Genomic DNA, 16,001 nt, shown 5'->3' on the forward strand with positions numbered 1-16,001 from the left:
ATCAGCTTTTCCATTGATTAAATATCGGAGTTGAGAGTGTATCTGTGTGAATGCAAACATAATTTAAATACCTTTCATCTTAATTAAATGTCCAGAGTAACTTGCATAGTCTTACAGAGATCTTTTTTTACCCCAAAAATCGATTAGCATGGCGCATTTACTTCTGAGCACCCTGTATACAGACGTGAACTACATGTATATAAGCAATGTGCAAGTTCCCCTAGAGATGAAAGTTTAGTTTTTTTCATCCCATGACTCAATTTTCAAAGGCCTTCATTACTTGATCAATCATCTAAAAGAAAAAATATAATCATATTGATGTTTGAGAGGAACTTTTTATTGATCCTTAAGTTATCAGATGGACAGAGAACAAAAGAAAGTGTACAAAATTCATACCTATAATAGTTCAGAGGCAAATCAAGAGCTAAAGCACCAACAACATAGAAATCTTGGGATTAATGCGTTGACACTTACTAAAGGTTCAACCGTAGAAAAGCGGAATTACGTAGTTTGAACTCTATTCCATAGAAGAAATTAGTCTATTACGATTGCACACTAGGAAAACGCTCAACTACGTCTAGTCTGATCCACGAACCATTTACTCACTTTACAAAAAAAAATTTTTCAAGAGCCAACGAGAAAAGAGCAAAAAACATGACATCAGACACTGAACTTCCACTTCACAAAAAAACAAATGTGAGGAATGCAAGCAACAAAATATAATCAAAAATTATCTTTTGACTAAGATTTTTCTTTAATGTTAGAATTCATGATTGGATCAAACTGGAAAGAAACCAATTCAAATATTAAGATAAAATTAAGTTCTGGATAATTTTAAATATAATTGGGTAGGGCTAAGGTTACAATCAATGAATTGTACAGGGCTGAAAATGAAATTTTCATTGAAAAATTTCTTTTCGAAGTTAGCTGGTGCTATACGATGGCTTTATTCTGTAAATGAAAGCTTCATTTCTAGGAAATGAGTTTCTCCTTCATTAAAATGAATCCAATTGGAAATTAATAAGGGACTAAAATTAAGGGAGACCTATCCACTGAGAAAAAATCTTTAGTGAAGCAATTTTTATGGCTCCCGATTGCATTTTAAGATTCCAGCAAAAAAGCTCTCTAATATTCTAAAGAATAAAAAAATGCTAACATTTCAGTTAATATTTGTGTCGATAGAGGACGTAAAGTTGCATTACAATCCAACAAATTTGGCCATGAACATGGCAGATTAGAGTTTGCCTTTGGACAGTTACTTCTTGAAACTACCGCTTTTGAACTCTAAACAGCAATGACTCCCATTTTATTCAACATTTTTGGGTCCACTTTCTCCCACAATTTTTGCACAACACTCTACTTTAGCCTGGTATCAACAACTTAATTGTGAACTTTTAATGACTGTAAGGTCTCTCTTCTCCCGTATGATCACAAATCTATAGCCGAAATGCAAAACCGCGTATCTCTGTAGCAGTGTTTCACAATTTTCGCTCATACTTCTTTTTTTCGAGGAGAAACGAGCCAACTTCATAGCTTGAAATTCATACAGAATTGTTTGCTAATATAGCAGAGAAATAAAGAAAGTTTCCAAGAAATTACATTCACTAGTCTTCCAGAGAAAAAATCAACCACGACCGAAAGTCTGATATGTCACCATCGAAGATAGGTGGTTTTGCACTTTGGTCATCAAAATTACTTTGATGGATAACCTAACTTATGAGAAAAATATGGTAATGCTGTCCGGCTAATCTAGTTTTGAGCTCCTTCACAAAATACATTTCAATCTTCGAACTGACAGAACATTTGATAACAACAAAATCTAATCCTCTTTATTACAGACACAAAAATACATTAGTGGAATTCATACACTAAAATGGGTAATTTCAATTATTTTTACATGCAATCCTGCCAACCGGCTGTAAAAGGTTCTATCAAAAATGTTGGCATAGGAAAATATTGTCTAGTTTGTAAAATGTTAAGTTTCTTACTAGCTGTTTTCTTATTAAATGAGATTTACATATTTGTGAAAAAAGTCCATTTTAAAGAGCATGTGTGTGCGCACATCATTGTAAAAAACTGGGATGAGGAAACTTAGTATATAGATTGAGGGTCTTCTTTTTATTCATCTTTCATATAACATAGTTTACAGGCGTCGTTGAGGTATTCTGCCGGGCTGAGGAAAAACGCTGCATGAACATTGGAGAGTTTCCAAATTTCTTCTGATGAAACGTCAATTTTCGAGGAGAGTTGCGAATATTTCCTCTTTGAATTTTCAGACAATTTAGATCTAATTACAAAGACAATTCTCTGAAAAATTGAACGGAAAATATTCACGAGTTTTCTGAATGTTCATATTTAATCAAAGGAAATTTGGCAACTGACGAAGGTTCATCCAGGGTTATTCCTTGGCACGGCAGTATTGCACATCACTCTTAAGGGGGAGAGTGCAGCGTCTTGGTCAATGCTCCTCTCTGTTACAATATTATTTAAGGGTATGCCCTCGAAATTAAGAGGCTTATGACTTTTTTATGTCCCTGATCAAAAAGTGGAACGACGGCTTCACATTATCTTACTTGAATGGACCCTGAAAGGAAACTTCAGGAATCTAATTTGGGATTCCTCTCCTTGAAAAACGCTTTGTTATGGTTTCAACCCGCAGTCATCCATTCATGCGGATGACTGCGAATGACTGCATTTCACTCAATTTTTTTTACCATCAACTTGCCAACTTTATTTAAAAACCTTTCATACCTCTTGCATAGTGGCAAGTAAATACAGAAGAAACATTAAAAAGTCAAGTAGAATCAACAAATAAAATAACTGTTCTTGAAAAAAAAAAGAGCAAAAAAATCAGCAGTATGCCTGGAACAATGACACCAAGTGAAAGGATAAAAGAAAGAAAAGAGATAAATTTTCTAACCCAACCAACTAGCTTCCGATAAGGAAAATCTATACAATATGAACAAAGTAAGTAGATTTGCATCACAGCCAATCACATATTCTACTTAAGTAAAGAAAAAGAAACATATCGCTTAAAGATCAGATCATGGACAGATATTACCTGCACATAGTGAGAATTGTCGATGAGCAATATTGTAACAGTTAGATATGCGGTACGGGCTTACCTAGGGCAGGGTATCTGGACCTTTTAGGGGGGACATGCGCCTGGCGGATAGGCAGCGTGTTTTACGCAGAGGCGAACTCTCCCATACCCCCCTCTCCCATAGGAGAATTCGCCTCTGCGTAAAACACGCTACCTATCCGCCAGGCGCATATACCATCTAGCAGGTCCAGGTTACCCAGCCCTAGCCGCAAATCTAACTATTATAATATCTTTGTCGATAAGTTACTTGAGTTATTGCAAAGCTGGAGTTATGATACAAAATTTGGATTAAGACCAGAATCAGCCTACCTGCGTTTCATGTTACCCAATTTATTCTTACATTTTATTTTTTAACAGAGAAATAAACAGCGCAACGTCTTGGAACTTTTTCTGAATTTACCTTAGAATAATCATGTAATATCCCGTTCCAGAGCTACTCAGTTTTCTGTTTTTAAAATAAAACATTGGAAGAAATTATATAACGTCTCATGTAGTTAGGCTGATTTTGGTCAGACATGTTCATTTGTATCAATGAAAGTTATAAAAAAATAGTAAATTTTAAATTATATAAACTTAAATTCAAACCATTCTTGATTACTCCTATTAAGTAGATGTCTTAAGATCTCTGAAGAGACAGAGTAATACTTATCAATAGTGGTGGTGATATTATAAAACCAGAGTGAAAAGGGACTTGAGAGAGTCTTCCGTCTCATTTCATTCCCATTGTCATTGAGTTATTCTAAAAACATGTCAAGTTCGGAGACAATGGTATGTTATTTTGTAGGTAAGTTCCTTGACATGTACAATAGAAAAAGTTCTTGTCAAGAAAAAAAATAATTTTAACGGCTCACACAAGTCATTCATTCAAAAATCAATATGACATGAATAATAATCTTTTCAGCCAACAATCTTCAGGAAAACAAGTGAAAAAGCTTAAAGAGGTAGATGCATTTTAAATATTGAGAACGGACGTGGCTCACACTAAGAACATCTTTGTATATGCATGAGGATAAAATTGTTCATGCTCAGTTAGCTTGGTGACAGGGAATTGAATTTGTTATGGTCCCATAGAAAATTAAAAGTCAATATTTTAAAAACATGGATTTCAAAATGACTTTACGTTAAAGTCTGTTTTAGAGAAAACATTACTTGAAAGATTTTAAAACATATATTAGATTTTCTTCTGGAAATTAAACAAAACTTCTACAAGCAATAAGACTGCTTAACTGTTACTACACTAATACATTTGTGCTTGTAAAAATAAAAATATTACATAGTAAAATTTCACAACCTAGCAATGAGATAAATAAGGAAGATCTGCTGATAAGCTCATCTGTGATGTATTAATCTTTGTGGATGATTCAAATCGTATTTCAATGTTTATTAAAACCACTTGAATGCATGGAAAGTTACTTGAATGATAACCGAAAATTGATCTTAAAACAACATCACTACTGCTTTCATTCTATTTTCTCTTATCTGAAAGGTGTTCCTTTGTTTGAATGCAACAAATTATATTGCTGTCAACTGCTAGCAATTATTGATGTTGCAAGGAAAAATAAGATTTCATGTAAATTGAATGATCATTGTCTAACGACCAATTAGGAGCTTTTCAACATCTGATAAACTTCACACAAATTTGACTATTGTTGAATGAGAATGGTCATTAGCACTTGTTGTAAAAGGTACAAAAAAAACAAAGAGTATTGCATTAAAATATTTTTTTAGTTCTTCAAGGGGAGAAAGAACTTTTGTTCACCGGAAAATATGTAGAAACTGGAGAGTGTTGTAAAGAAAAACACTTCAACGAGTTATTCGTTTTCAGAGAAGTTATTAACTTACACTAAGACAAAAATACTTAATCTAATTTCATATCTTTGATCGTGTTATGGTTTAAAGATTTTAAACATGATGCGCCGCAAAATTACTTTGTCTAGCTTGCCAAAAGTTGCTAATAGAATGATTTTGATTTCCTGAATAATCTATTAAAAAACAAGGTATGTAACCACAACCACAAAACGTAATTGTATTACTTTTCAGAAATGAGGCAAACTTACCTAGGCCCAATTTAATTTTAAAAAAGAAAACTTCAGAAACGCAGATTTTAGTAAGAGAAAGGTTAATCAGACGTATTTCTGTCAAAGGGAACCAGAGACAGGTGGGAAAGAAGGGGTGTTCTTGTTGGTCGAGGGCCATAGGAGTGGATGGGAATTATAAAGCGCCAGTGACGTCAGCGGCGACAACCGTCCGCGGATTTGAGCCTTTAACTCATGAGCCCTATCCACAAGACTCTCTCCACATGCCCATGGTTCATGAGTGCCGCATTCAGTTGGCACATAGTTCCGTTAAAAAGAAAGTAAGATTCCAATTTTCCCTTTCTCCAAAGGGAATCACGCCCACTTTAACATTGTTTCTTATGCAGCTTTCTAGAGCACAGCCTATCTTAGCCACTCGTCTTTAGTTCCGTTCGACAGAAATTCGTCCAATTAACCCTCCGAGTAGAGACCAAGAGCTGGACTCTACCTATTCAATCATTTAAGTATCAGGTACAAGAACTGACTCATCGCCCCCTTAGGAGCAATTTTTTCTGAGTTTGAAACTTTGAGCTTGTGGGAATTAGAGAGGACCTTACTGAGATCCTCAGAGTGTGTTGTATATAGTCACGACTCAATTAATATGAATATCTAGTATTTGTGAGGATAAGCTCAATTTTCCCCTATTTGTTAATTATGTAATATCAGAACAATTTAGTTAGGCGTGCTCTACATGAGAGAATTACTCGAACTCAAAATTTACTGCTCAGGGCTCTTGGCTTCAAGACAGTCTTGAATACCATTTCATTTTTCAGCACTTTTGGCCAGCAGACACTTTGTTTTAAAATTAGTTGAACTATGATAAAGCATAAATTGTATTTGTCTTCTTGCCCTTTGACAGTTAGTTTTTATGAATACGAGATCAAAACAAACAAAAAAAGAAAAAGAAAATATAAAATAATACACAATGAAGAAAAAAGACAGCTGCATTCAAAACCTGAAGATCATCCACAAGGCACTATAGTGTTAAACAATTGGCTGCTCAGACTTTACCAAATTTACATCAAAGTGTTTTTGGATAAATTGGGGGACTCTTTCTTCAAATCAAAGTCAAGGTAAATACTTCATCTACATTATTAAGTTTGGGAAATTACTTAATTGGAAGGAAAGTAAAAAAAAAAAAAAAAAAATCATACTTTACAGAGAGCTACTTTTTCCTTTTAAGTTAAAGACAATCTCAGTAATAATTAGATTTAGCCCCTTGTCTTTTTTTGTTTTTTTCATTTTTACTTTAAACACTTATCATATTAAGCATAAAAAGTAATAACTAAACCATTTCGTCATCATTTCCTTCATGAAGAACGAGGGTTTTAAATTTGCAGTTACAGGGTAAATTTACAGTTTCTAAAAATTTCACTGTCTCGTTGATTGAAGTGTAAAGAAATTGACCGACACAGGTTTTATGAGCCACCAGTTTGATGAAAATTTCATTAAGTAGGAACAGCCAGAAATAGAGAAACCAAATTATAAAAACAAAGTGAATGATTGTATGATAAGTCGGGAGCCGAAGACTATTTCTAGCGATCGAACACCAAAAATATGAGCTCTTAAAATTATAGTCCGTTCTTACTTTTGCAATATCTGAGCTACTCATGACTAAAATTAGTTTTTCTTGCTAACATTTGATGTGATACAGGATGGAACAAAAATTAAAAGAAGTAAAAAACAGGGGGACGAAAATCTTTGGAAAAAATTGATTCATGTTTTAATAAAACTTATTCCTTTGGAATTTTTCAGTGAGATTTTGTTTGTGTGCCCCCTTTATGCCTTTGATTTTGGAGGATATTGTCACTTATGTGTTCAAAAGCAGTAAGCATGACACGACTTTAGTTTTTCTCAGAAATATAACTCTCTCAACATTTGCTTCGTCAAACCAGTTTTTTTTTGGCGAAACAGATGAGAAAGATCAGCCGTTTAATTGGATGTTGGATGAAAAATAAATTTTAATATGATAATATTAATCACATGATCTCTTTCCTTTAATGATTGAGAATATCATTTTAGGAAAGACATGACTCAAAACACGTTTCTGCATGGCGTGCACTCAGGGCTATTTTTACGTCAATATTTCTTTCCAGAATTCTTTAAAACAGTGTAATTGTTTAGCTGCTTCACCACTACCTGCCATCGACTGATAAGAGATTTAAAGAGGGCCGAGAGACCAGATTGTATTAAAAGGGGGAATAAGCTTGTAAACTCCAAATTGGTCGAAAAAAGTTTACAAAAAACTTAAATTTGATTTTAAAATTTGATGGGAGGCGAAAATCATCCTTGTTTTGCTAATGGGATGATAACAGACAAAAAAATCATGAGAAATAAGAATAAAAATAATCTTGATTGTTGTGTACACTTTCCTACAACTAAACAATTGTTTCAGCTCTAACATTAATAAGTGATAAGCACTAATTAAAATAGAAGCCATGAGTTGTTAACTTTCAAAAAGGAACCTAAATTAAATCATTATCTGAGTAAAGTGAGTTGAAATTAAAGCGATTCAGGCATTTGAGCTGAGTTTAGTTTAGCATTGATATCACTGATATAGTTAAACCTATAATTTGGGTCTAGACCTTGTGGAGACAGCGGTGAGGCCACATTGGGCTGGAATGTACAACAGAATGGCAGGTGGATTTTTTGAGCTGTTTGCGGATGGAAATACTTATAATAGATCACCATGAAGACGATGCCTATTAAAAACGGAACTATGGAGCTGATGATCAGTGGAACATAGTACCATGAGTGCCTGATATTACTGTCTGCAGTGAGCGACCAAAGAATGATGCCTGCAGTATTTTCTAAGAAGCATAATGGGTAATAAATTAAGTACCTGTTTCGTGTTTTGCCTTCACCAGGGGTCAAATATGTGAAGATGTACACAAGCCCAAGAATTGCACAGAAGAGAAGCTCCGATGTTCGCTCGTTAACTTGCTTTTGCGGATTTTTGGAGAGGCAGAGTCGCGTACGTTCAAGGATTGCCAGCCATAGGCACATTAATATCCAATGAAGGGCTGAGGCAGAAAATGTCCAAATCGGAAATGCTGAGGCAACAGCACCTATTGATAAAATTCTCGCCACTAGAAGTAAAAATAAACAACAATCTAAGCAAGTGAAGAAATGCATGTCTGTTTATTAAATTTCTTCTCTATCCAGGTGCCTAAGTACATTTAAAAATTTAAAATCAATATTGAATGTAAAACCTAGATAGGTCAGACGCACAAAACTCTTAGACTTCTAAGAACTATCCACATTCCTATAAAAAGAAAAAAGAAACAATCTGGAAAGATACAAATGGATTCAATGATTTGGATTTCCATCACAAAACTAAAAAAGTAAATTCATAGATTTTGGTACAGTTGTTTACTGATCTTTTCATGTTGAAAAATTTACCTAATAACTCAAGTTTCATGATTTCAAGTCAACCTGTTGCCATATCTTGACACAGTACATTTTCACTGAAAGACCAAATAGACTGCTGAATAAAAAATGCAAGTTCATCTGGCTCCCAATCTGATATTTAAATTCTGATTCTTGTGCGTTTTTTTTTTTTGAATAAAATCATTAGATGAACCATATCTATAGAAGGGAGGAGAGTTGCCTCTCTCTGGCTCAGCATCTAATGAGTTGAATAATGAAAGATATAACTGGCTTTCAATATTCTACTTCCTTCTACGAATTACCAACCAAAACAGAGCAGTTGGAAAAAGTTGATGTGGCCATGGTAAAAGAAAATTCAAATAAAAAACTAATTTAAAAAAAGAGAAGAGAGGAGAAGAGAGGAGAAGAGAAGAGAGATAAAATCAAGAGACCCTTTCTCGAAGTGTCCTAATACCTGTGATCATGAAATGCCACATGAATTGGATAGCTGTGGCTGGCCAACTCATGTTCTGTTTATTTTCCTGAGCAAATCTAACCGAACGGTGATAGGAGGCCATGGACCATGCCATCGAAAGTAAAGAGGAGATAATGGATCCAGCTTGATGCATAACTGAAAAAGAAAAATATTTAATTTAATTAGAAAAAACAAGGTCTCAGGTATGAGTTCAACATCATGGGAGAATGCAATAGTGTATTTCCTTTGGAAAATGCACTTATTACGATATTAGGCACGTTAATAGGATATTTGGTACTAGGGCGGTAGTTGCCCGATTAAAATGAATGACTGGCCGCAAGGACTAGAGGAGTGTAGTTGCAGAGTAATGCTGCAAAAACTGGACCGGGAACAGTTGCTGCAAGAGATTCATTTCTTCTTTCACTTTTAATCTTTTGAGGCATGCCATTCATTTTGATAGAACACTAGCTGTTCAAGATACGCCCTAACAATTATGAAGGAGGTTCCCCCTTACATCCCCAGTCACTTGCTTTGAGACTTCCGTTCGGCATTATTAACTTGATTTATTTACGGCGGTTTCACATTAGTCTCTTAAGTGGTTTTTCTGGATTATCAATTCCTGTTTTGATATAGATTACTTTATTTTTTACTTCAGATTTCTTGAATGTCTGATTTTTTAAATTTTGACTGATTAAATTTTGTTTGATTTATCTTCAATCAATAGTTTGTCTTCATCTTTTTCTGATGCATGGGAAAAATTTGTTTACTGACTCAATAAAATTACATATCATTGATCTACAATCATCAAAATAATGAGCAATTATTAAGCACAGAATGATCAGGAAGAAGGGATAAGGGACCAAAACCAATCAATCACAGAAATGCATAGAAAATAAAATATTTACAGGTTCCTTCCTCCCATCGGTTGTTTGACACAGGGAAAATATTTTATGCAGGCACTTACAATGGCTGACTGTTAGAAACTATGTTCATGTTTCATGGGAGGAATGGACCTGTAAATATTTTATTTTCTATGCATTTCTGCGATTGATTGGTTTTGGTCTCTTATCCCTTCCTCCTCATCATTCTGTGCTTAACATTTGCTCATTATATTGATGATTGTAGATTGTTGATATGCTTCCAATAGACGCTATTAGTGGCGATGTCATCATAGGGATTCTCCATTATATCGAATCGGATCCAAACAATTACATTGGTATAACCTCTTTCAATGCTACCAATGCGAAAAAATCGATATATATATATACATATATATTGCTTTTCTGTGACGTGGCACTAATGGCATCTATATACAGAAAAAAGAAAATAAAAGGAGTGAAGAGACATATGACGTCTAGCAAGTTCCTCAGTTTTTCCTTCCTTTTTTGAAGTCGAGCGATGATTTCAAACTGATGTATATGTATCCTTAATTATGAGAATATCTAAAAGAAAGCGGATGGTAAAGAACATAGTTGGAAATAAGAAAAAGGAGACTCAAACAAAACAACTGTGAGAACATACTCTAATAATAAAAGGGACATCATTTTAATTTCAATTTCAGCAATTGCCGGGTCACTATCTGGGACAGCAAACAGCGCACCTCATGGGCTCAGGATTATGACCATTATGGACACTAAGTGGCAACAGTGTGGTCGACCTGGTCCTTGATTAGCGTATACATTTTCTGTCTCCAGCTTATTTCATGGCATCCTACTGCATCACACTTTCTGCACTGTACTCCTCACTCCTACTCCTCACTTCTTGACCATCTTCTTTGCGATCATCTCTCACACAGATGGTGCATTTTTCCTCTCTCAGGAAACAAATACTTGTTAACTATGAAGCTTAAAATAATAGACAAAGTCTTTTTTTCTGTGTGATGAGACCAATGATCAATCTTCATCTTCAATTGATCAAAAAACTACAATAGAGAAACAATTCTTTTTTAATTAACCCTTTTATTTGGATGCTAAAATTCAACAAGTATTATAAGGATAACTCACTCTGAAAAGTAGAGCCTTTTTTCTTCTCAACTAAAACGATGGCAACCTGAAGAATTTGTTGTGGTGCTGCCTCTAAAAAACACTCCAATACTCGCAGGAGAGCTACATCAGAGTCCTCTTTCAGCATCAACTCGTAGTACTTCCGCTGACTTGCAAAATCTTTCCTTTTCTCTGCTTTGCGGGACTTCAGAGCGTAACTCAGCGAATCAATATACCTGCAGAAAGGATGAGAAAAAAGATGGTACACTGTGTTGACAGCATTGAAAAAAAGACAGAATCCACAGTTGATTCCTTCCATTTGGTGATTAATCAAGGGAAAACTCTACATTAGAATGTGTTGATGAGGCTACAGCAGTATAACAAATTTTGCGTTACAGCTAATATCATCATGATTTCAGATTTTACAAAATTAGATAGTCCTCAATTCTTTCTACTTGCTAAGTTGATTAAAAATCTAAAAATAAGGCATTTAAATATGTAAAAACGGAGTTAAAAATAGTATTTAAGCGTTTGTGTTATAAAAAAAAAAAAAAAAAAAAAAAAAAAGTTCAGAGGAAATGGAGAAACTATTTTACCTTATGACTGGCGCGAGTTGAAATGCTAAAATAAATATCCATGAGATCTTGTAGGTTCTGATCAATCTTCGCATGGTAGCAGATGTCTCAAATTCATCAAGCATATACCTTTAAAAATAAAGAGAAAAAAAAGATATTTGAACATGCAATAAGTACTTACACAGGTCCTGCAAGCTATACCTAAATATATATGAAAACTTCAATGAAAATGAGTAAAAAACAAATTTAGAATTTTTATTAACTCCAATGACTAGGAACAGTTAGAAGGAGGGAATACCTGAACTACTGAGAAAATCAGAATTCAGGAGCCTTGCATATTCTAGATCCTTGTTGCTTCGAAAGAACAATATACTAATGGGAGGTAAGTAACATGCTTCCTTGCACGTGGGTGAATGTTTTCTGGGGATTTTAGCGTATTAATATCAGAAGTATCCATTCCGCAGTAGAAATTTCTTTCCATTTCAACTTATCACAGCTTTTGAATGGTAAAGATAAAATAGTTTGCCTTCAATGCGCTTTCAAGTATATGAATTTACTATAACTATACTAGGTACAGTGCAAGTTTTGGTGATGCGGCTTTCAACTCCACTAATTTCAATTATCCAAGTGCTTCAAAGGCCAGAAAAGGTCAATTTCCACAGTGGCGTGCGGTGGGTTCAGTGACAGGGCAAGCTCTAGCGTTCGCCATCCTGGGGGGGGGGGGGGGGGGGGGGTTTAACGTAGCCTCCCTAGAAAATTCTTAAAATTTTACTCTATTTGCTCCATTTTTCGGATGAAAACTGATGGAACGTCTTGAAAAACTGTGGTTTTATTTCTTTCTCTCTTATTTATGATTTCATTTACTCAACTTGTTTCGAATGTTATTGATCATTGGAGGATGGCTCCATACTCTTATCTCCTAATTTTGCCACTTATTTGAGGTATTATAGTCTTTATTCTACAGCATTTAGAATTTTTTGAGTCACTTAAATTCCCCCCCCCCCCCAAAAAAAGGGCTTTCTACGTTAAAAACAGGATTGAGATTTGTCAAATTCATCACCAATTAGATCCAAGTGAGCGAAATTTTATAGAATATAGAGGAATTTGCTCCGGAAGAGCAATTACAGCCGCGACGGAAAGAGGGAACAAGATAGCGCATCGGAGGCAGAAGCAGCGCGCTGCGGTGACGGGCCAAGAGATGGCCAAGAGAAGCGAGCTGCGATAATGCAGCGAAGGGCTCGGACTCGGAACGTACCGCTCTCCCCGCCTGCCTTGATTCCGCCGCCGAGCAGTGGCGCTCCGCTCAGCTGATCGCAAGCGATTCTCCAGCGCATGAGTTGGCCCATGTTCAGGCCGCGCAGCGCGCTGCGGTCTGCGCCACCTCCATCCGCTCTGCCGCTTTATGCGTATTTGTGTCTCCCTCTCTATCTGTTTTTGATGCAATTTACTTACTGAGCACATTTTATAAATTATATTCGCTAAAATGTAAAACATTTAATAGGTGTAATTTTCTTCTTTCTTTTGAAATGTTTGGGCAAGCAGTGCTTGCCTTGCTTATCCGGACCGCACACCACTGAATTTCCAATTTTAGCAGGTAGTTGCAGTTCTACCATGTTCACACCTCCATGCATTAGTAAAATTTGAAGTCAAGCTGAAAACATTGACATTATTGCTAGATTATGTAATAGGTCTTTAAGATCGAACAGGGTTACCGTATGGTAATGAAATGTCTAACTACGTTAGATTATGTAACGCTGATGGAACATCATAGATTGATCTTTACTTTGAATGTATACTTATTTGACTGATGTAGTTGCTCCATGATCTGAATTTACGCTCAATGTGCTATGACCCTATTTTCGTTCAGAATAAAAAAGTAAGTATAGCTGGAACTTACATCCGTATACTGACTGCAGTGTTGACAAACGCGGGAAATGAGATAAAGATGATAGTAAGTATGACATACACATTTTTACCACTTAGATAGTATCGGTAGGCTAGATTCATGTCTAGGAGGACATCAATAATGTGACTAGAGATGGAAATGAGTATCGCCAAGATGTCCCAGTAGGACACATGGAGGTTGGATGGAAGCTTGTCGGTTTCATCGCTAACGATGATTGAACCCTCAGGATAGGAATTACTCCGGAAAGTAAGTTCCTTACCTCGAGGGAACTTACTATTTTCATAATCTACTTTATGAAATTCTGGTTCCATAACACGAGAGTATGTAACATTGTACTAAGGAAATAAGACACTGAGAAAATTGGTATCACTTAGAAATCTAATATCTCTATCATAATTAGGACTTTCCCGCAGATTTCTACCCCTACATTGAATCATTATTGTACACAAAAGTAAGAAAAAAGTAAAAGTAAGAGGAAAAAATTGGTTTGCTACATAATAACCTAGAATTTTGTTATCAAAACTATGTCAAAACCAAAGACATGAAGACGGAGCGCTCGTATCTAAAAGCACGGGGAAAAAGTGAAGCTAGGTTCGGCGCTGCGCGCTTGTGTGAGTGTGTAAATGAGCGCGGGAATCCATGGCGGCAAACGGAAATTTGATTTGAACTTGTCCTCTTGATTTTTGCACATTTCTTCTTTGAAACGTATTTTAAATTCCTAAAACGAATATACTAGGAAAGTTCGGTCTGCGTCCTAATATAATACACCTACTTTTGCTCGGTAACAGGCAGTAATCTCAGATAAAGTTAGTTTTTCTTCTGCTCATGGTGGTTCTGCAGGTTCAAACAGGCCGTTACAGTTCTAGATCAACGTTACTCCCAAATGAAATTAATCGGTCGACGACGGACTGAAACTAACCTAAAGTTAAAAAAATATGAGTGTGTACCTGAATTTGGGCAAAAATCAACCTAAAATACTTTGTTTCCGCAATTTTATTTATTAGTTCCCGCCCTACATTTGAATTCAAACTTGTCCCGATTTTGCCGCCAATCCTCTAGCCAATAGTAGAGGTGATTGAAAAGAAGCTCTAGAAGCTTCATTTTTTGCTTTTTTAGTGCTCCGTCTTTATGTCTTTGGTCAAAACTCAACACTCGGGACTCCACTAAAATGAGCATGAGCTACATAGTTAGTTGATGTCCAATGTTTTCGGAACAGATAGTATTCTAAAAGATCCGGAACCATCATAAAACAGCGCAATTCGTTCCGGGGTCACTTTTTACCATTAATTTACCCATTTCGATTCCTCTATTATTACGAATCACTGAAATTACCTTTTTTGAGCAAAATGGTGGGTAGGAAAGGGCGAGCAGAGATCGCGTCAAGTCAGATTATGGCTGGGGAAGAGATAGATAATGAATACGGGATGCGGAGAGGACGAAGGAGGATAGGTGGGAGGGCTAAGGATGGTAGATTTATGGCCCTAACGTTTCCACGATTTTATTTGTTCATCCGCATAGATTCATCTTATATTGAGTATACACTCCCAGGACTATCCTCGAAAAATTTAGAGAAAATCCAAGGTGGAAGGCTGGAGCAATATGTTGATAAAATTCCCCATCACCCATACAAGTCGAGTCGCGGATATTCCGACCAGGCCCTAACGTTTCCACGATTTTATTTGTTCATCCGCTTTGATTCATCTTATATTGAGTGTTCGCTCCCAAGACCATCCTCGAAAAATTTAGAGAAAATCCAAGGTGGACGGCTGGAGCAATGTTGATGGCATTCTCCATCACCCATACAAGTCGAGTCGCGGATATTCCGACCAGGCCCTAACGTTTCCACAATTTTATTGTTCATCCGCGATTCGATTCATCTTATATTGAGTATACACTCCCAGGACCATCCTCGAAAAATTTAGAAAAAATCCAAGGTGGAAGGCTGGAGCAATGTTGATGAAATTCCCCATCATCCATTCGAGTCGAGTCGCGGAAATTCGGAACAGGCTTAAGCGTTTCGTCACTTTCATTTGTTCATCTGATTTGATTCATCTTATATTGAGTATACACTCCCAGGACTATCCTCGAATTAAGAGAAAATCCAAGGGGAAAATCTTGAGCAATATGAATATTCTCGAAATTTTCCAAGGATGATTCTGGGTGTGCGTACTCAATATCTTATGCGTCAAAAGGGATGCACGAATGAAAACTTGAAAACCTGAGAGCCTGCCCTGAATTTACGCGACTCGCGAATTATGGATGATGAAGCAATTCAACAACATTGCATGAAATTTCCCCTTTGGATTTTCTCGAAATTTTCGGAGGATGGTCTTCGATATCCATCCTCAATAAATATAATCCGTCAAAACGGACGATTTGATTTTCTTTTTCTCCTTAAAAAAGGGATGATTTGTTTCCAAAATGGATTAAATAATTAATTTAATTAATTAACGGTAAACATTGATCCCGGAACAAATTCCGCTGGTTTATGAAGGTTCCGGATTTTTCAGAATACT

At 35.9% G+C, this 16,001-nt stretch overlaps 1 protein-coding gene across 1 annotated transcript; it reads right to left on the bottom strand.

Moving 5' to 3' along the window:
• Window positions 1-315: 315 nt before the first annotated feature.
• LOC109035706 (XK-related protein 6) lies at window positions 316-14,534 on the bottom strand. The gene is made up of 5 exons (XM_019049421.2): window positions 13,477-14,534; window positions 11,601-11,708; window positions 11,026-11,240; window positions 9,023-9,178; window positions 316-8,267 (listed from the first exon to the last, which is right to left on the bottom strand). Exons 1-5 carry the CDS (start codon window positions 13,794-13,796, stop codon window positions 7,681-7,683), a joined length of 1,386 nt encoding a protein of 461 aa, XP_018904966.1. The 5' UTR covers window positions 13,797-14,534; the 3' UTR covers window positions 316-7,680.
• Window positions 14,535-16,001: the final 1,467 nt, after the last annotated feature.

Source organism: Bemisia tabaci, chromosome 3, assembly GCF_918797505.1.
Source record: "Bemisia tabaci chromosome 3, PGI_BMITA_v3".
Taxonomy (NCBI): Eukaryota; Metazoa; Arthropoda; class Insecta; order Hemiptera; family Aleyrodidae; genus Bemisia; species Bemisia tabaci.